The 21,830-nt window shown below is 40.2% G+C and overlaps 2 protein-coding genes across 5 annotated transcripts in view; one reads left to right on the top strand and one right to left on the bottom strand.

Annotated features, from left to right (window-relative positions):
• Positions 1-2,476: 2,476 nt before the first annotated feature.
• The window catches only part of dnajc17 (DnaJ (Hsp40) homolog, subfamily C, member 17), a 35,090-nt gene continuing 15,736 nt past the window's right edge, over positions 2,477-21,830 (bottom strand). Inside the window, exons 9-11 of one of the 2 annotated variants that reach the window (XM_082515393.1) lie at positions 19,341-19,421; positions 18,662-18,781; positions 2,477-2,762 (exon numbers count right to left, since the gene is read on the bottom strand). In XM_082515393.1, the coding sequence (XP_082371519.1) occupies positions 2,637-2,762; positions 18,662-18,781; positions 19,341-19,421 (327 nt within the window). In that variant the 3' untranslated portion in view covers positions 2,477-2,636. Of the gene's footprint in view, positions 2,763-2,800; positions 3,324-18,661; positions 18,782-19,340; positions 19,422-21,830 lie in introns of those variants that run through there. The other variant, XM_082515394.1, reaches the window with a different exon arrangement.
• On the top strand, positions 3,330-15,289 carry LOC309695035 (cdc42 effector protein 3). Of its 3 annotated transcripts, XM_082515395.1 has the most exons (3): positions 3,330-11,451; positions 11,541-11,697; positions 13,098-15,289. In XM_082515395.1, the coding sequence occupies exon 3, from the start codon at positions 13,239-13,241 to the stop codon at positions 13,854-13,856; it is 618 nt and encodes a 205-aa protein (XP_082371521.1). In that variant the 5' UTR covers positions 3,330-11,451; positions 11,541-11,697; positions 13,098-13,238; the 3' UTR covers positions 13,857-15,289. The 3 variants fall into 3 exon arrangements, with proteins under 3 accessions (XP_082371521.1, XP_082371523.1, XP_082371522.1); XM_082515397.1 differs by lacking the exon at positions 11,541-11,697; XM_082515396.1 differs by lacking the exon at positions 3,330-11,451 and having other exon boundaries at positions 11,458-11,697.

The raw sequence follows: 21,830 nt of genomic DNA, 5'->3' as shown, positions 1-21,830 counted from the left end.
TGTTAGTGTTGCAATTTATGTAAAAGACTAATTCCATGTTATTCTTCAGTATCTTTTAATCTTTTACTAAACCGTTTCTTTCTTTCTTTCCTGCATTTAAGCTCCAACTTTTTAAGGACCATTTTATTCCTATTGTAGGTTGTTAGAGACCCCCCTCAGCTATTATTGAGGCTTTAAATTCACTTAGTGACAAACTGTCCACTTTAGATTTTAATGAAATTGGCCCTAAATGAATGCCAGAGATTTTAAATCTGAGGCAGATTGGCTGATTTTTAGACAGCTAAGAAATCGTTCAGCCTTCTTCATTAAAAGCCAAATCAGAATTTTATCTTTCAAAAACTACTGAACATCTTAACGATCCTAAAAAAAAAATATAACATGTTCTTATAGGGACAAAACTACCAATGAGATGCCAGCTTTTTTTGTAAAAGACGGAAAAATGTGAAATTCTAAACTGCTTTAATGAGTCTTTTGTTTCTTCCAGGTCTTTATTTGAATCTTTACATCCATATTTAAAACTGCCTAATAAACAGGAGGCTCTCTCTTTTACCACTCAAACTGAATCTTTGGACCAATCCTTCAGCTTTTCTCTTCCAAATTTCTTTGAAGACCAGAGGACCTTAAATCTGTTGAATCCAAATAAACCTGCAGGGCCAGATCAGCTTGATCCTTATTTTCTTAAGTTGGTTGCAGATTTTATAGCAGAACCACTAACTTATATTTTTAATCTCAGCCTTTTGAACAATGAGATCCCTGCAATATGGAAATCTGCCTATGGTTTCCCATTGTTAAAAGGTGATCCTTCAGATGTTAATAACTACAGGTCCATATCTAAATTGTGTGTTCTAGCAAAAGTTCTAGAAAACTTTATTAGTGAACAAGTAAAAGAATTTTTGGACAAAATTCGGTTCTTTACCAACAGCAGTCAGGATTCAGAAAACAACACAGCACCATTACCGCTGCTATTAAACTGTTGAACGACATTAATGATGCAATGGACTGCAAATACTACTGCGCTGCTCTTTTTCTTGACTTGTCGAAGGCCTTCGACACAGTTGACCGAGTCATTTTAGTAAACAGACTAAAGATTTTTGGTCTGTCTGTAAATGTTGTAAGTTGGTCTTCAAATTACTTGTCAGCTAGAACACAATGTGTCCACGTTGCTGGGTGTTCTCCCTCTTTTTGCCCAGTATCCAAAGGAGTTCCTCAGGGCTCCATATTAGGGCCATTACTTTTTTCTCTTTATATAAATAACCTTTCTGAAAATTTATCAAACATTCAATTTCATCTTTTTGCAGATGATACAGTTATCTATTCTTCATCTCCATCAGCAGCACAACTCCTTAAATTTCTGCAGTATGGCTTTGATTTTGTTCAGTTCCGTTTAACTCAACCTAAGTTCGTTTTAAATGCAGAGAAATCCAACTTCATGTTAGTTGTTATTAACGTTTCCTGAGATTAAAACCATTTAATGGACCTAAATAGAAATGGTCACATCTTATAAGTATCTAAGTATCATTATAGATCAGAATTTGTCATTTTAAACTCACATTGAAAGGCTTGTGTCCAAGTTGAAATTATGTTACCTTTTAAAAAAAATCAGTTGTTTCTCTCTCCAAGTAAATGAAACACTTGTTTTATGCAACTTTTTTTTTTTTACCTTTATTGGATTGTGGTGACCTGCTTTTTATGAATGCACCTGCCCACTATCTAAAAAGCTTAGATACTGTCTACCATTGTGTTTTACGTTTTATTACTGGCTCTTGAAATCCTGACCATCTCTGTAGATCTCCACTTTCTCATTGGTTGGTTTTTATCTATAAATCTCTCCTTGGGCTGGTTCCCTCTTATCTGTGTGTTTATATGTGTAAAAGCCACATCCAATATAGCCTCGCTCTCACAATGTCATACAAATGACTGTAACAAAAATCAGAAGACAACTGGGAAAAAAGCTTTTAAATATGCCGCCCCTGTTTCCAGGAAGGAGGGAGAGGACAGAGAGAATAACTCTTTTAGTCAGTGTGACTGTTTTTATGAGCTGCTGTTGCATATTTTGTGCTCACTTGTTTCTATGAAATGTTGTATTTGGTTTGAACTTGTGTTGTATTTGTTGTAACTTTTGTTGCCATGATGGCCTGCTCTCTCTAGGAAATGAGATTTAAATCTTAATTAGACTTTCACCTGGATAAAGAAAAGGATAATAAAATATTACAACACTATAAATAAAGACTTTCTGTCAAAAAAAATACCTAGAAATGTATTAGTACTTAGTGATGCTTAGACCAATAGACCAGTAATCAATCCCCAGAGGCCTGTAATGCACACACCATAGTGCAATTACATAGTCATAAGATGCATTCCAGTCTAAATCATTTTAAATCTCCAAATTTGTATCTACTATCTGGCACTACCCAGCTGTGCATCAAACCCTGCTGGTTCTCACATCTCTTCTCAGGAAAGGCCATGACACAAAAACTGTTTTTTGTTTGTTTATGAAAATTGTTTATTTTGCCACACATCACATTACATACAAAAAAATAATAAAAACAAATAAGAGGCTTTATGAAACTAAAGCCTGATGCAGGATTACATCTAATATTTCTCACAGTGCTGGTAACGAGCTGAGTCCTGTGGTGCTACGACGTGGCAGCTTCCTCCTCGTCTTCCCTCTGCATTTGTTCTATGAGTTTCTGACGTTCGGCGGCCTGTCTCATCCTCATCATCACAATGCTTTCGTAGTCACGCTCATTGGACAGGGAAGCCTAAAGGGGTGATAACAAAAAAGTGGATATTATCATAATGTGAAACAGAGCTACACAGACTAGTAGGACTTACAAAAACAAGATTCATAAGAAGATTTATTTATAGACCAGACAATCAGTTGATTTAGAAAATCAATTCAACAGAGTAGTTTCTATCAGATTTCATGACAGATCAACTTTTAGTTCTACTTAAGGTTCAAGCCACAAAAACCCTTTAATTTTATTTATAAGCAGCAGCGTTTTCATCAGTGAGCAGCATTCCCGTTATAAATGTATGGTGTCCAAGCTTAAACAGTGATAATCCTGATTGTATCACTGAGAGTTCTATTTCTCAGAATTGTCAAAAAAACGTATAAAGCTACAAAAAAATGTCTGTGCAGTCCTCCTCACAAGTAAGCTGAACTTGAAGTGTAAAATCTGTGGAGCGATCCTGTGATCCTGCGACAGAGTCGTAAGAAAAGCCAAACATCTTGGATTTTTAGATCATGACAACAGTCCTTCAAGGCAGCCATCCAACGTTTGGCTAATTCAGGGCTGCGGGACGGCTGGACCCTATCCTAGCTGTTACATGGGCGAGAAGAGAGGTACAGTTTGTTAGTCTAACACAAGGAAAAAAGACAGAGAGAGAGAACAAGTCACAATCAGATTCACTCAGATTCACACCAATTAGGGTCAATTTAGAATCACCACTTAACCTAACATGCATGTCCTAGGAAGCTGGAGTACGTGGCGACAACATGTAAACTCTACACAGAAAGCCTCCAGTGGAGGAAAGATGACTGTGTTAGACACGCAACATCATGTTGCTCATTCAAAGCTGACCACAGACACACACACACACACGCAAAAAAACCAAAATGCAGTCAATGTCCAGTTTCTGTTTGCTTTCACAACCAGGCCTTTGAGTGCGGCGCAGAGAGGCAGATTTGGACACATGCTCTCATCTCAGTTAACATTTGCATGACGACATGGTGAACATGCATGAGACAGCAGCCCACAGAGAAACTGTGATGGGGTAATTCCACTGCCTTAGGTCATTAAACCTAAAATGTGGGCTGGAATTGGGCCTGGCAGTTGCTGGCAGGGCTTTGGCTTGGATGATGATGGCGACGGATTATCATACTGTGGGGGGAAATCAGAGAGGGCAGCCACTGGCTAATGGCTAATCAAGCAGGGTGGAACACAGCCCAAAAGGGCTTGCACACCCACACACACACACACACACAAACATCTGTGCAATGACCAATGCCACACACCGGTCAACCAAGATCGAAACACAAGAAACAGACTGTGATGAAACGAGAAAACACTTTAAGAAAAATTTTTAATCTGACAACTTCAATTTAAAATTCACCAGGATTGTGCTTATACTGTATGTGCAACACAAACATAGGCACTCATGGAGACCATCATCCCATCACTGATTAGGAAGGAAGACCACGTGTACACAAAGAAAGCCATTCTTTGAACAGATTATATCAAGGAAGTCTGCTGGGCCAAGGAAGTGTCTCTTTAACAAGACAGTGAGCTGCAGGAGAGAGTGAACGTGTGCATTAAGGACGGGGAGTGATCTGATGAGTGGTAAGTTTTGTCGATGCACTCGCTAAGGCATCTGGAAAATATCATAGGGACTCCAGCATCCGTGTGCTGGGGAGAAAGAGGGTCTAGTGTGGAGGAAGAAGAAAAAAAGAGAAATTGGACGTTACCCTCACTCCCCCCTACGCCACCCCTGGATTGAGGAAAGCTGCTATTATCATTCCAATAACGTGAGCTCAAGCCCCCGTCTGACACGTAACTATGAAATATCACGCGAACACTATTAGGTAAATAAACAACTCTTGTAACTTAAAATTAAACAAAACACAAGCAAATATACAAGAAGCTGTGGAAATCCTCCTGCCTATACAGCAAATCTAACCATACTCTGCTACGCCCCCTACTGGGCACAATGCTGAAGTGCACCAGGAAAACTTTTAGAACTGGTCTGCCTTTTTCTCAGCCCAGCATGATTATGGCATCATGGGCAGACTGCACGACACTAATGATGTAGGGGAATTCTGTGCATTAACAGGTGCTTTATGGGCAGTGTGACGCATTTCTTCTCAGAATGAGGGAAGTTTCCTTGCCTTGGGTGTTAACTTACAATATACATATTTAGCCAGTGCATCACTCTGTAACTAAACACTTGGTGGGTACATATGTGCATGTCTAGGTCTGTGTGTGTCTGCAAGTGTGTGTGTAGGGGCGGGTGGGTGTTTGGTGCCTTAACGCCAAGATCCGGGGTGAGCGGGAAACCACAAAACACAAACAATGGGCCACTGCACAAAGCCAAGACAGGAGGGTTCAAGGCCACCGCTGAGGTGGAATAGTAGTAAAACACACAACCACACACGCACATGCATACATATAAACAAGCTGAGGATTAGCTACGTGACATCAGCGCATGGCGAGGCCTCGAAAAAGCACACCCCAGCCTGACCCCAGGCCAGTAATGACATCATGATCACCACAAGTGCTGTGAGTCAAGCAGCACACACACGCTCTTAAAAGTCCTTCCCACACACGGCAGGAGGCATGGCAGGAGCGCAGGTGGCCGCAGCACAAGTTGTCAGATCGCCGAGCGTGTGAGGACAAGTGATTGAAAAGGTGTTTGTACATTTAATAGAGACAGACAAGCGCGGACACGAGTAAAGTGAAACTACATCTATTCAAAACAGCTTCCGTTAAAATCTTGCCATTTCACGCTTAACAGCTTTTAACCTTGCAACTTGACGGCTCACCAATTCAAATTTGATAAATGGATCACTCATTAACACCATAAAGCATCACATGTCTTCAACTAGACGGTTGCAGTGCCGAGGTGACTTTAAAGTCCTCCAAAGCTTAAGAATGGGTTTTTTAACAAGCCTGCTCTGTGGTCCCAGCTAAAATGTGTGCTCTGATCCACTGCGGTGAAGTTAATCAAGGAACTATTTAACTGGCGGGCGTGTGGTGGCGTAGTGTGTGTTTCTGTATTTGTGTGTGTGTCACCGAGCTGTGATTTATGAAAGGCAAATACCAGTATAGAGATCGTTTGGGCGTGTGTGTGTATGTGAAGGTACCCAAGCGCTCATGCTAACACAAACAAAGAGGCAGCCTTACTGCAGATGCATCACTGGAGCCGAGGTGAAATTCTCGTGCAGACCTAAGCTTTCTAAATGGTAGCGGATTAATCAACATTCATTACAGAAGTCAGCAGACATAAAACCCCAAAGGTTTGTTCTACTACACCGCTTTTGCAAGTAAAGAACAAACAAACCACAGAGGTCGAGACCCAAATGTACTTCCTGTTTTTAGCCCCTCTCATGCAATGCACAAACTTCCTTTATTTGACAGAAAATGTACGTCTGATCAAAGCAGCCAAATTAAACTGCAAAAAAAAAAAAAACATAGCTGCTGGAATGACTGGTACCAACACCAAGTCAGCTTCAATAGAGTTCAACGTAATAGCTTTAAAAAACATGTTTGCGGCCTGGAACAGGAAAATAAATAATACGTTTGTTGCTCGATAATGATGGAAAGACAAATGTTGAACCTTTCATAACTGTATTGTGGGTGTTTTTTGTTTTGGTTTTTTTATATAACTTGTCCATTTGGATACTGTTGAGGCTTAAAATTAAGGGTACGGCTTTGATTTCCACATTGCCAGGTATACTGACAGCTACAGGAGCTGTCTACCAGGTCTCATCTGCAGGGGCGTATCCAGAACAGGGCATGGGGTGGCACCAGGATGCTGGTGCCCCCCAATACCAATGTCATTGGCATAGTGTACTGCCAGTCTTACAATGTCCAACATCTTTGCATGAGAGTATTGAGAGAGCCATAAGAAATGTAACTAAGTAGATTTACTCAAGTACTTTACTAAAGTACAAATTTAATATACTTGTATTTGAAGTATTTCTAACTTGGGATACTCTCTTTTTTCTACTGTATTTTGGACACTGTGCAGCACCACGTTTTAAGTAATAAACCTTTTTGTTCTTGATTCGCCTGTGCCACCCCATTTACAAAACAAATCCTGGACACGACCCTGCTCACCTAAGCTAACTGAAGTCACTGAACTGGATTTCTCAACTATGTTTGTGGTGTTTATGCCATTTTTTTTTAATGAAATTATCAAATAATTATTACTGCCTGCTATGGCAGAGACCATACAAGACCTGTGTGGCTCAGTTTTGGTGACTATATTTTTAATCTGCTAATCAGCACTAATTAGCGAGCATGTGTATTTGTGCATTGCATCCTTCCAGTATATGGATGCAGGTAGCTAACGAAGTTTCATAATGTTTGATAATAATTCCAGTCTGTCATCTAAATCATTTCTGGGACTTAAAAAAATACAACGAAAGCTAAAATGCTAAAGTTGTAATTATATTAGCTCATCAGCTCAATCATATTAGCTTTGCTGTACTCAAACACCCCATATAAGCTATATAACTACGCTCATGGGTATACACAGTATTCAACAGAATAGAAGCGTGCAGGGTGGAGTCAGAAAAGTGCCTTTGGAATCTGTAAAAGTAAAGGATATAAACAGTGAAAAGAGAAATGGCAGCAAAGACCTGAACTCCTGGTGCCCTGGCATTTCTCTTTATGATGGATGAGCTCAGGGATCCTTGAATAGGGAAATGTGGGGGTTTGGTTTCTGTAATATCCAAGAATACATTGTTGTAAAAGCAAAATTATGTCTTTCACATTCCAGCCTTCCTGGAAAAGCCCTCTGATTGCAACAGATTTGCTATTAAAACAAAGGAGGCCAGGGCACTGCAAGAACACCATCTGAACCTTGGAGATGTCAAAAAATGAGCCGAGGTATTACACAAGGAAAAAAAAAAGAAAGAAAATGGCACAACAATTGCAGATTTCTGTTTACTTTGTTTGTGCATGTGTTCCTTATCTACACTAATTAATGTGTAAAGTAAGCAAAACCAGTAAAACTGATCTCAGTATGTATTGTTTACATTAACTCTACAAATCTACAGTTTAATCTAAAACGCACAGCCATCATTCAATAATTACTAATCAGTCAGTGTCAGGAGAAATAACATTCCTCAGATTTTACTGATACCTCCAAATTTATGGGTTTTGAAATTCTTTGGAATAAATCCTGCAATAACTACACAAAAAATCCATAACAATTTTGTCTTCAATATTCTGTGTAACAAAGAATGCAAAGTACTATTTAAAGCACAAAACTGCAACCATAAACTACATAATATGATAATAGTAATGCTAATATAGCTTTCCCTTATTAAAAGATCTGGTAATGAGTTAAAGGAAACTGAATGAAAGACAATGCAGCACCATACTATATGTTAAACATCCTCGGGTCATTTTTGAATGTAGAATAGTGCCACGAGTCAAACCTACATTATCACATTGTGAGTGTAAGCTTCCACTAACCAATCAAACTGCAGAATGCATCCCAGTGTGCCCATATTCATAAAGTAATACAGTATGTAGTGTAGGTCCAACAATTTTTTTTATGGTAAATGACCTGTATTTATATAGCGCTTTACTAGTCCCTAAGGACCCCAAAGCGCTTTACACATCCAGTCATCCACCCATTCACACACACATTCACACACTGGTGATGGCAGCTACATTGCAGCCACAGCCACCCTGGGGCGCACTGACAGAGGCGAGGCTGCTTTTTAGGGCAATAAAGGTTAATAGGCAATTTTGTGTCTGACCAAATGTGAAATTTTCTGCTCCCGAGTTGGTATATGCAAAAAAGTGTCATAAAGCATTATGTTATAGTGAAGCTGACCTTTGACTTGAGACATAAAATGCCACCAATCAGATATTTCTGCAAACTATGTAATAATGAATGTAAAAATTATTCCTTTATGGCCAAAAAAACCCCAAACAAATAACTTTTTATGAGGTTGCACTGCCTTAAATTTTAAAATTGTGCTATTAATAATGACTCGAGCACACATACACGTACATATTATGTTGTTTATCATGTATCAGTTAACAGAAACACTTTTAAAATGGTTTATATTTTTTGGGAATAGTTAGATTGCTTTCCTTGCACTGAATAGCAGAGCATATGATTTTTCTGTGTTTTTGGCATAACGACAGTAAAAGATTCTGATTATGATGAAATTCCCTCGTGGTGCTCCTGAAATATTGTGTTTGCAAGAATGGGAAGAATATCAGGCCTCAGTGACCTTGGATGACCAAATTCTACTCACTTTATTTTTCAATTTTTCTGAGCACGTTTGACTTTGACAATCATGATACCGGGACAGACACACGCACAAATGAAAAACTCAAAAACATTAAATGTCTCTGTCGCTGACTGACAAACTTTGGTGTAAAACCTCAAAATGTAAATAATCCAGCTGTTTTATTGTGTTGTGACATTTGGCACCGCAGTGCATTACCTCATCAGAGAATATTTGTTTTTACCCAGCCAAGCCATCCGCTTACTGTGTTGGACCTGACGTGACTTTGTTGTGTTGATTAGAAGCTACTGTTAGCTACGTCATATGTGTTGGTGAGTGTGCGCTTGGTATTCAGTAAAGTAACACCTGGGCTTCGGTGTCAGATCTCTGTCATGTTGGAATCATGCAAGCGAGTGTCTGCACTTCCTCTTAGCAATCCCACAGCCAAGTTTCTGTTGGAAAACCTTCAGACGGCTAATCACTGAGTCATAACTTTGCAGACGAACAGCGACAACAATGCTGAAGATGATGACAAATGCATATTTAAACATTCCCACCAGAAATGATAAAAGGAAAACTACTAGAAACTGTTTATACAAAATACAGACAGGTGGGAATGACTACTTTAACAAGTCTTACAAGCTAAATAATCTGGTTAATTCATTGATGTATTGCACGCTGAATTTGATCACAGCCCAATGTCCAGTATTTGCCAATAAAACAAAAAAGCTTTTTCATATAAAAGAATAAGCCAAATCTTGCAGTAAATCTATTCTAAATGCTGGCTGTCTGAGGGCCTTGATCAGCGGAAGCTGAAGTACATACAACAAAGAGCCAGAAGAATATCCACCAAAGCCTCAGTTTGGAATCGTTGCGCCAGTCAAAGCAATATCTGGAAACACTTTTTATCCTGCAACAACAAAAACATGCAGCATCCCAGATTTCAGGCCCGGCATAGCTGCATCAAACCACATTGCCCACTATGGTCAGGCCTTAGAAAAGAGGCTTATGCAGAAATCCAGTTCGGGCTAAACGCATAAGCCCAGAGGCTACATAGCATGAGAGCACCGCTAACAAACTGAGCCCAACCTTGGTCAGACAGCAGGTCTTGTGAGGTCATACCCAAATACCACAGATAACACTAGCTCTTCACCCTGATTGTCTTCTAGCATGAAAGCAGTTTTGTGGTTGTAGGTGGAAGAAGGAGGGGGTTTCTCAGAAGAGGGATGTTCAAAAATGTTCTGTTTTGGCCTTGGGTAAATGTTATGATAATTTCATTTGCGTGAGTAATTGTGTCTGCTCTTGCAGACTGTTCTGGTCCTGAGTTGCAGAGCAGCAGAGAGGATGAGGGCGGGACGTATGTTGTTTATTGGATCGATTTCAAAGGAGCGCTTAAAAAATACGATTTGTCCTTCACGCCCGGCATGTTTAGGGTTGGGGAGGAAGGCAAAAACAAACAAATACTGCACACAGATCTACAGCTTTCTCCAACACATGGCAATATTTCAGCATTATGAAATATGTTATCTTTAAAACATCACCACGCAGGTAGATGCAACTGTTCAGAAGATAATAGTCCCAAAAAAAGGCTCACAATCAAAGTGCGTAGCAGTGAGTGTTACTGAAACTTTGAGGCTTTAAACCTTTTTACGCAAACACGTTCCAGCGAGCGCACAAACGTTTTCTGCTCTGACACATCCATTACTATAGCATTCCATAGCAAAGACAACACGCTGGAGGCGTGAGAATTAGAAATGCAGCAAGTGATCCCTCTTGTGAAATCCAGCGTGCCTGCTCATACATGTCTGTGTGGGATACTGAGCTTTGATTACACAGAATAGCTACAGGCCTCCACTCAGGCAGAAGAGTCTTTGGAGTGGGCTCAACTCAACAACAGACAGGAAATCAGGAAATCAGCAGAATAGAGGGACAATAAGACAGAGATTAGGGCTGACCGGTTTCTCACTTACTAGGACTTCCTCTTTTTTCCCCAGATAAGCACACAATCTATAACAGTCTCACACACTCTTATTAAAACACAATCAGTTGTACATGACCAACCTCTTCAAACTTCAAACTATACGTCGCCCCTTTCCTTTCTCTCAGTCACACCATTCGGCTTTAAGAATAAGTCGTGCACGGCAGTTTCTGCCTTTCTCAATGTCATGGGAATTAAACCGGGAGCTCGTGCTTTGTGCCGACTCACCCGCAGGTGATGGGTGCAGCCAATCAACCAGCAGGACTTACTGTAACACCTACGACTAAAAGGCCAACTCACTCCGCAAACAGGATGATATAATCTCCTGACTGGAGGTGGGATGACTTCAGATGTCAACTAAGAAATACCTGGATCTCTTAACAATCTTATACTTTGACCTCACCTGGCTTATCACTTAGGGGAAGATAACTTTCATCAGCCAGACACAAAAAGATCTTTCTGCAAGGATTATCTAAAACACTCGTTGAAGCAGAGAAGGGTAAGAAATGGTACATAAATACTTTCTTTAGCTTTTCTTCTACGATGAGGAAAAGACTGTTGTAGCTCACATTGTTTCTGTGTCTCGAGGTGGTTCAATGAGATCTTGTCTGTAACAGCTGACAAGCCCCGTCATGTCAAAGGAAGGTTTGTGAGAGTGTGCAGGTACACACAGCCTAGCTTCCTGGCAGAGACGGGTGTGCGTGTGTGTGGGATTCAATTATCCTTGATTTTCCCAGCAAGACAGGTAAAAACTAACATCTTTTCTTTTTTTGTCTAATTATTGTTATAGTTCTCACTAAAGTAACTGCACGGCAGGAAAAAGATCTTAACATCAGTTATTTTAATTGTGGTTAAAGTTTTCAGCAGACTGAGTCCTTATCAGTCTTTGAGATGTGTAATTAATGGAGCGTTCGGAACCATCATTTAAAACGTGTTTCTTGGCCAATGTGTTTTAATGAGCTTCTTTAGTTTTTAACTTGGCCACGAAGTGTTTCCTGAACACGATACTCATGGCTAAAATCCCAACGACTCCTCCTTGGCCAAACTGACATGTCTGGAAAGGAATGCAGTCGAGTCCGCGCGCTCCAATCTCCCGCTGCTACTAAAGTGCCGATAAAACCTTTACAGGCCAACAAAACCTGTTTGCCGAAGTGGTTTACAAATTTACAGAGTGAGTGTTTCAAGTCACGAACACAGATCTAACTGTGGGCAAAGCTGTTGGGAGGCTTAAAAATCACAGACACAGAGGAGATTATCTAATCGGCGTGCCTGCGTTGATGAACTGAGTTCTGTCTCGCTCACTAAAATCATTACTGGTCACGGAAAGTGAAAACGCTTTCTTGTTTTGTTTTTTCGAGTCATTGTGACCAAGAGGTTTTAGGTTTTGTTGGTGGAAATGAAATTTCAAGATTATATTATCCTCCAAAAGACATTAAAAACAGATTGATCCTCTAAGATAATGCCTAGAGTGCGATGCTGTTTATGGAATAGCTGTATTTGATTTTATCTTAAATAACTTTCAAATCCAGACTCGGGGCATACCTCTCACACCACAGCAAAATAAAGTAATTGTATCCCAGTTATTTAGACTTCTGAGGAAATTATAAACATGTGCTCTAAAGTGAAGTTATTATCATAATTTCTGACAGAGGTTGTGAGAAAGTGAAGACAATGCACCGCATACAGGATAACAATTACCACTCTGGCATTTTTTCTTATTTATTTTGTTGACTCTCTTACTGGAAGTCTTAAATGGACTAGAAGACTTCCTCTGGAAGACGTGCAGCAGACCACACCTGCATTTATCGGAAAAGAGGGGATTTGAAAAGTAAATATTTGTAAATGAAAGGTTCAAAGCATTGTTTGAACATCCCTGCGCTGCCAAATAATTGCTGCATTTCATTAAATGAAAATCAAGGCTAGCAGGTGCAATCGCTGCACAATGGATGTGAATTTAAAAAAAGCTAACAGACACAGTCAAATCCTTACATCTGGTTTTGAAAAACACGACAAACACAAGCACAGATCTCCTTCATGTTCTAGCATGAATAAGAGAGAACCTGGATGACATGCTGCTGCGGGAAATGTGGTATCAAACTGTTATTTGTTAAAATGTTAATACTCTCTTTTTGTGTTTCGTTGCAGATGGAGTTATGCTTTTAATTATCAAAACTTCCTAACAAATTGAACAAAGAAGAAAGAGACTACAAAGACTTTTGAGGATACATTAAAAACAAAAAAGATTAAACTGAAACATTTAAGCAAATCTCAACCAGATCTGCTAGGATGCCACTCCGAGCATCGCTGCACAGAAATCCAGCCTCTGGACGCTGGTCCAGCAGGAATTCCAAGAGGAAGGAGGTTCTGTCTGTCAACATGATCAGCCTACCGCTCGCCGATTTCCGCCACATCACTCATATTGGAAACAATGCCGACAGCTTTGGAGATCTGTCTTTTCTAAAGCTGAGTCACAACCTGCTTTTACAAAGTTCCCGAAGTGAGCAGAACGTCTTTCTGGCCTGCTCACCGCCTCCAAAGCCGCCTCGTCTGAATCTGGACGAGACTGAGAGCAAAAAGACCCCTGACTTGTCTGTGGACCACCAGCACAATAACTCCCAGAAAAGGAAGAAATGCAGTTCTCTGCCCCTGCTGGACAGCGAGAAAGGAAATGTAGATGCTGAAAAAGAGGATGGGTACCAAAGAGGGAATAATACTTCTTCCAATCAGACTCATAGCTCCAGATGGGGCAGCACAGGTTCAGATGGGGATGAAGACTTTAATGAGACCTGTGACAAAACTACGGGACAACAAAAGGATGAGGACAGTGGCTTTTCATTCAGCCTCGACCTGGGTCCTTCGATCCTTGACGATGTCCTTCAGGTGATGGACAAACTGCACAAATAAACCAGAGATTAGCCAAATGTCTCGGAGAGGCTTTACTAAAGGTTTGGAATATAGAGAGCAATAAGGGCCTCATCTTGTCCAGAATCCTGATCGGAGACGAAATCATCACATTTGGATATTGTTTTGTTCATTATGTTCGGATAAATCTAAAGATATCTGCTTTTTTGGAATGCAGAATCTCAAACAATGAATAATAAACCACAGATGAACACTGTACACTTTGTAAAGGCACAGGATATGCTCCTAGAGCACTGTGATCCACAGCGTTTACTAAAAAGTATGCGTGATTCTGTTTGAAAAGGGGGCACATAAACAAAGTTAATGTTCTCCAAGCAATCACCCTTTGCAGAGGCAGATCCAGTGTTTAAGTTAATAATTAAACTTTGTCTCATGTTAAACTAAGAGCTTGACATTTTCAACCTTTTCACATTTCCCCTTAGCTATTTTAATTCTTCAAACCACACATCACGGCACTGACGACGGCTGTTAAGACTTAAGATTGTTGTGTTTAAGAAAAGAAACGCAACGACTGGAATCCAAGGTCCTTGGAGCTGCGATGCCTTGGCGTGCTTGCCAATCTGTTGTGTGCAGAGGGCAAATTTTACTCCGCACGCATCTGAGAGGCCCCACTCAATGGTAGACCAAGGTACCCCCCATCTCTCATTCCCAACAAGGCAGTGAAAACAAACACTTAGTCCTGCTTCCAATAAAAGCCAGCCAGTGGTGGCAGTTTGGGCTACCGACCAAGCCAGGCCACAGGTCCAAGACCTCAGAAGAAAAATGAAAAAAAAAAAGAAGCCAAAGCAGGCTGTTTTCTTAGCTGCAAATCAGCGTTCAATGCTCTGGTGAGCAGTGCACGAGAAGAAAAGTGGTAAAGGGTAACTTGATACTTCCACATATGCAGGGGGTGTTGAGGGAGAAGGAGGACCAGAAACATCATTACTGTAGCAAAAGTTCTGATGAGGCTTTAAACACTACCTTCTACCCAAATACACCCAACACGCAAAAATGCATGCTGTATCTCACACACTGGCACACGAGCAAAGGGAAGCACACGTGAAACACGCGTGAAACACTCGTCCATACGTTTTCCTCAAACCTACAGAGGAGACGTCGAGACGAGCCTCACTCCGGCTTTGTTGGGGAGTTATCGGGATGGGATGTGGCACAAAACCCAGAAGAAGTCAAATTCCTAAGAGCGCCACGGGTCATGGTACAAAATCTAGAAACCAAAATAAGTTCTTCAAGCAATAAATTTTGAATTCTATGCAAACAGTCCAAAACAGAAACAGCACTGTTTGTGGGAACATTTATATATCCGTTTCTTGTAGACTTCTGCCAATAACACATTGTGAATGTTTTTTTCCTTCTGAAGAAAAAATAGTTTTTATGTATTTTTTGTGCAAAGCAAATAAAAACATCAAATACTCGTATGAAGAGATTGCTTTTTTCTTTATTTTACACATTGTTTTATGTGTTTGTATCATTTTTTCTAGAGAAACTACAGCTTATATAGGACTCCGCAACACAATAATATTATGTAGAGGTGGCCAAAATTAGACACGCACGGCAGAATTTCATGCACAGTAGAGGCATGAATGCTGCACTGGAGTAAAGTGGACTTTGAAGCACAGCTAAAGCACAAAGAGGTGGCTATCAATAGCTAACCAGAGTCCGTTAGTAAACTTCAGGATAAGCAGGAGAATGAGCTATTCACTGACAGAGATTTACACTGTGTTGACTGTGTTGCCCTGCTCGATGCAATAACTCCCTAAGCAATCAAAACCTTATCTATTCACAAGAGAAAGAAGAATTGTGCAATATCAGAGAAATCAGAAATAATACTTGGCATCTTATTTTTCCTGCATGCATGTGTCCTTGGTTTTCTATCAGTCTGTCATCTGTGTGAAAGTCCTGTGAATGCGAGATGAAAGAGTCTGTGATGGAAGACAAATTATCTTGTCTGCTCTGCAAAAAACTGGCCAAACTGTGAAGTATCCCAATCACATCTGGCATCACTTCCCTCCGTTTTAAAATCTAAACTTGCTGTCATGCAGAATACAAAAAAAAAATCTTGTCATTCCTCTAAAGCAGCTCGTACGAGCTGTGTTTTTTGTCGGCTACCAACTTAAACATTAAAAATACTGTATTGGCAAATAGGACAAGAGTGCTGCGCCTGTAATTGTGCTTCCCAGTGAAATCTAATGCTACATGTCTTTGTTTTGGTCTGGTTTGTTTTTTTGTATTTACACATGAAAGGGGATTTCATAAAACCAACAGTTTTTTTTGTTTATGCTGTCGGTATCGTGTATCAAGACAGAAAATATTATCAAGCTGCAAAGAGGATCAAGCAAATTGAAAACAGCTCTTCCCTCTCATGATATGCATGATGAGCTAAATGCATTTAGGCATAGATTTCTATGTATTCTAAACCAGCACATCTTTTTTTAAAACATCTCCCATCCTCCGTTTCGTGAGTGGCCAATCATCCTTCAGTCTCATGTATTTTCACTGCTCGTTTCCTTTTTACTTTTGCTACTAACAAAAATGTGAAATAGAACAAAACCAAAGGAAAAAAAAAAGAAATATTCAGCTTTTAAGTCTGGTCATTGCAATAAACAGAAAGCTGTTCCTAAACAGCTATCATCTCCATTAAGAGCAGGTTTCAGGCCAGCACTGAATATGCCAACAGCAAGGCCACATCCAATGCATCTCTTCCAGACACAAGGACTATTTTAGGTGATAACGCACTTTTAAAGCACTAGCAAACCAGCAGGCTGGAAAAACAATCCCAGAATAGCTGATCTACTGCATCTGGTTTATGCCGTGACAACCCTGCAATGATTCCCTGGCTCTTGATGGAAGAAGCAGGCATAGAAGGCTCAAATTTAAAACCCTTACAATAGAATCGTTTTAAATAATACGGTATGCTAAACTGAGCAATAAACCATGAATCAAGACACAATGATTAATGATGGCATCATATCTCTGGAGGCATGAACGTCAGGTCTGGCAAAAACAAAGCAGACAGATAGATGGGGATTCCACATCCGAGAGTTTGTTAAGATAAACTATCCATGTGAAATCCCTTTTTCAGATGCAACTATTTGCCGCTCTCGGATAGGACTGCACTGAAATGTTTAGCAATGGATAATAGGTTCTTTTAGCATTCACTGAGATTTTGAACCATGTACTAAAAGAAACATTTGGACTTCTGGGAAAATTTAAAGGTTCGTTTTCTCGACCTCTCCATTTTTCAGCCTGTCACTACGACGTATTTGTCATATCAGTAATGTTAACGGGTACACACGCAAAAGTGGACGATCAGGAAAAGAAACTGGATTCTTTTCCCAAATGAAGGGTCTGAATTTAGCCAAGAGCGTGGGGAGCAATTCCACATGGTGCGAAAGACACGGCCCTCCCCTATTTTGAAATTAATATCCATGGTGAGAAAAACTGGGTGAATGCAGTAGGTCCAGTTATAAATCATGTCATATCTACAACAAAAACAGAGCCAAAAGATCAACACTCCTCTCTGTGAGAGAAGTTAAAAATTTAACACACCATGAGATAGATCAAAGTCTCTGTACCCTGAGGGGGTCTTCTTGGGGAATTTGCCCCTCCCTTTACTCCATTAGGCTCCTCATACTGGCCTCAAATTCATTTATTAAGCCCAGCAGAGATGGAACTAAAGTTAAGGGTGAAGTCATCCGTGTATCTGAGCTCCCTGTGGCGAGACGCTGACTCTGTGAGCTGTGTTTAGATTGATGAGGTTAAAGAACCAAGTCCTCACTTTGCTCATATGTGATTGCAGCTGGATAATGTTGGGACACAATGAAGGGGTCGGCTACAGGAGAGGGATCAGATTTGTAGATCCCAGATAAGAATCTGAAAAGAACATTCACATCCACTGACCCGTGGATAGGTGTGGATCAACACCGCTAATATCTGCCATGGTTTATCTATTATGTCATGTTGGACCTCTTTAGCAAGAAGTATTCTCAGTGAAGGCTAATTTGAAAATAATTCTAGCATAGTAATGTTTCCAGTCAGAGTTACAGAAGAAAAAAGGCTAAAGCAATCATCTTTGAATATCTGCAATGCAAACCGGTTTACCATAATAACATTTAAAGAGATTAGTGTGACAAGTCCCAGTGTGCAGACTCAGTCACAGATACTAACGCTGTGTAGGGGGTCGTAGACCCCACACTAGCATGAGAGGTGAAACCCAGTTCAGCAGTTTTATGTAGCAAACTGTGGTCCATAGGTGGTTAATTCTTCAAATTAAAAAAAAAATGTTATATTAAGATGATCAGAAGGTTTTTGACTTAATGAAAAAGGCCAAAATCTAAAAGTAATTAATAAAAAGAAGAAAAAATGTAATCACTTGGCACCAAAATATCCATTTTTACTTTCTCACGTGCCAGACTACCATTATTGCATACTGCTACACGAAATGCAGCAATCCTGGGGTCTGCCAGGTCATTTCCATTAATGATCAGCCAACGAGGGGCTCTGGGCCAGTGCCGGGCCAGCACCTCACCACAAATAAACCGAGGACCATTTAACCAAACACATTGTTCTAGGTCAGACGAATGGGAGTGCAAGCACCGGGGAAATATCTGCACCACTGATACGAAAATAAAAGCTCTGAACGTTTACATACCTCTCTTTGTGGGGCAGTGTTTAGGCAAGAGTATTTGTGCTGGAAGCAATGTAGCCGGAGGATTTTATAACATGGGGCTGACACGCTTTATGAGAGAGGAGGGGAATTACAACAGCGCATTTTAATGTTATACCGGTACCTGTGAAGGCATGAACTGCCCAGAATGAGAAGCTGCGGCAAAAACCTCAGGCTGTCCTTCAAGCCAGGAAATCTTCAGGGGATTTGCAGCTACGCCACTTTCATTCTTTACAGCCAGCTCCTAAAAAAAACAAAAAACAAAATGTGAGAGTGGGTATTCAAATGAGTCATCTACCAGTATTATTAAGGCGAAAACACTTTCTCCTTGTACAGAGTGGGACCTAGGTATTTGTTCAGTTCACATAACACCTAAATAAAGGTGGGCCAACACCGGAGCTGGGGCATGAAGATGGGCAGGGTGAGACAACAGAACCTGTACCTAGATCCCAGTAGACTGGCAGGCATATTTTCTGCAGGCGAAACACATGTTGCGGTAAGGAAACCACAACAACAAAAAAAGTACATCATGATGACAAAGAGCCTGAGGAACCAGACAGTGGGGAACAATAAGATGGCTCAGTTCCGTCCGTCCAATGGTTTCCATCAGCATCGGGACTTCTGCGGTACAGAATGACTAAAATATCAGTTTCACTCACACAGACCGTCCCCAGGCACGGAAGTCTATGACAGCTATCACTCTGAGTGATAATCAAACTCATCGGGTGACCTGGAATTTTGAGGCAAATGAATGTTGAAGAAAACGGTTTCTGAGGTTTTTATTCAGGAGTTAAGGTACTTACAGCAGCTCTCACAGTTGCAAATTCTGCAACAGCACTTCCTTTCTTCTTACTCGACATGATCACATTCAAAACATCGCCATACTAGAAGTAAAAAAAAAAAAAAGTGGGGGGGGGGACAAAGTCATATTGAGGTAGAGGAATGATTGTGAACATTCAAATTAATATTGCTTTTCACAGCACAATCCATAACCATAAAAAACCACACACAGGCACAAAACTTCAAAACACTGGTGAATATAAAAGACTTCCTGAGAAGTTAGCGTTCAATATGTGTTTGTTATTAGACCTCGTGATATTGTTCGTATGTTTGAGCCTGAGCCAGTTATTCTTTGAACAGTAACAACATCTACATCTCCTGTCAGCTTTAAAGCTGACAGGAGATGTGTTTCATATCCAACTGCACTGATTTCTGTTGTTGAGCTCATTTGATCCCAAAAGAGTGCAAAAGTTGGCCTAAAAGTGCAGCAAAGCAAAGACCAACCTCTTTAAGAAAGACACGGTGAGAAAAGAAGGGGGAGACTATAAACACAATGGAGGAGCACAAAGGGCTTTTTAAATTCCTCGTAGCTCAGGTGGATCAAGTAAAAAAAACTCAATGCCATTTACTTCTTCCTAACTAAAGTGAGGCTTGGGAACAGAGAGTACAAGGAAAGAGGCCTTTAAGAATCTCATTCTGAAAAAATGTAGCTTTCTGGGAACGGGAAAGTCCAAGAATGCTAATGCTTACTAAGGACACTCTGAAGCAAGCCAACAGTGACAAAGGAGACTCTCCAAAGGCCTCTGTTTCATGAAATATAAATATCGTAACATATTTTTGAAACAAAGATGTATTACTTCAACCAGCCAAAGTACACAAGTCCATACACGCCCACATGCACGTATACACACAATCAAACTCGTTCCCACACAGCAGTGGCTATTTCTACTTGCCCAAACCATTAACTGTCACTCATTGGAGCTTGCCATCTTAAACAGGATTTTCTTAGAATATATTCCCTTTGCTCAAGCATTTAAAAGAAGCAACACTTTTTTCCAGAGGTTTTTTTTTTTTTACTCCCTCCTGCTTGGGAGCATATTGACTGCATGCGTGCAGAAGAGAAATTGAAATGCCTTTTTCCAGCCAGCTTGACGTCACTGACACTTGCCCTATCCTCATTTCAGGCCAACCTATGCCACGCCAAAAGCCCCTGTGACGGATCACAGCATAAGGTGGTACTAGGTTGCATGAGAAGAGCACATTTCCTAATGCCTCCCTCGGCACTGCTTAATCACTTGGTGAGAGGGGCACAAACAATGGTGTGCATGGCTTTAAAAGGGCACTACAACATTGCCCTCAGCACTTTCACTGCAACAAAACTTAATGGGCCTTATTTAAGGGGAGGAACAAAACAATCTACAACAGTGATGTCATGCAAACCTCAAATAAGGCTGGACTCTGCAGGTAGGTTTTTTACCATGCAATCAAATGCATATATACATATACACATTATATATATATATATATATATATATATATATATATATATATATATATATATATATATATATATATATATATATATATATATATACATACATATACATATACATATACACACACACACATACTGCACAGGTGGAGCTTGTTAATGATCTGGAGGCAGTTGGGACCACAAATCACCAAGAACATTTTTGTTATAACACTACATCACAATGAACTGTAATCTCGAAGTGTCAACAAGGTCCTTGTGCTAATGAAGGCACACGTATAGGTCTGTTGCAAGTTTGCCAGTGAAGATCTAAAAGATTCAGAGAAGGTTTGGGAGAAAGCTCTTTGGCATCAGCTCACCCTGCCGTGTTTGGAGGCAAAGTGATGCTGAGTATGACCCAAAGAACGCCATCCCCACAGTCAAGCACAGAGGTAGAAAAATGCTGTGGGGCTGGGTTTTTTTGTGTTTTCATCACATTGAGAGGACAATGGACATGTACCACAAAATCCCAGATGAGAACCTCCTTCTCTCAGCCAGAACAGTTAACATGAGTCAAGGATGGGTCTTCCAGCACGACAGTGACCCAAAACACATCACCAAGGTAACAAAGGAGTAACTAAAGAAGAAGACCATTATGATTATGGAGTAGCCTAGCCAGTCTCCAGACCTCAATCCTATAGAAAATCTGTTCCAATCTCTTCATGTGTTTGGTCTTCTTCACACACAAAGCTAGGACATCTTACTATTGATCACTGATTGAAGAAAATAAGAACGATTTGGTTCGTCTTCAGCATGTAGCCAGGCTCTGTTGAACCAAACATTCCTTTAACCTTAACTACTAATGACTTCATAAGTTTCATTACAAGTAATTCTGTAATCATTTGAGAAAAAAATATTGATAAGAAAAACATCACATATAGATATTTATAATACTATTTATATTACTGTACGGTCTTTACCTAATATAAAATGACTTGAGGTGACTGCTATTGTGATTTGGTGCCGTATAAATAAAACTGAA

Source organism: Aulonocara stuartgranti (genome assembly GCF_965226115.1).
Source record: "Aulonocara stuartgranti genome assembly, chromosome: 19".
Classification (NCBI taxonomy): domain Eukaryota; kingdom Metazoa; phylum Chordata; class Actinopteri; order Cichliformes; family Cichlidae; genus Aulonocara; species Aulonocara stuartgranti.
The sequence above is the reverse complement of the archived record's forward strand: the minus strand, read 5'-3'. Positions and strand labels throughout refer to the sequence as shown.

Coding starts and splice junctions, on each gene's coding strand:
- LOC309695035 (XM_082515397.1), top strand. CDS start 13,239: ATGCCACTCCGAGCATCGCTGCACAGAAATCCAGCCTCTGGACGCTGG.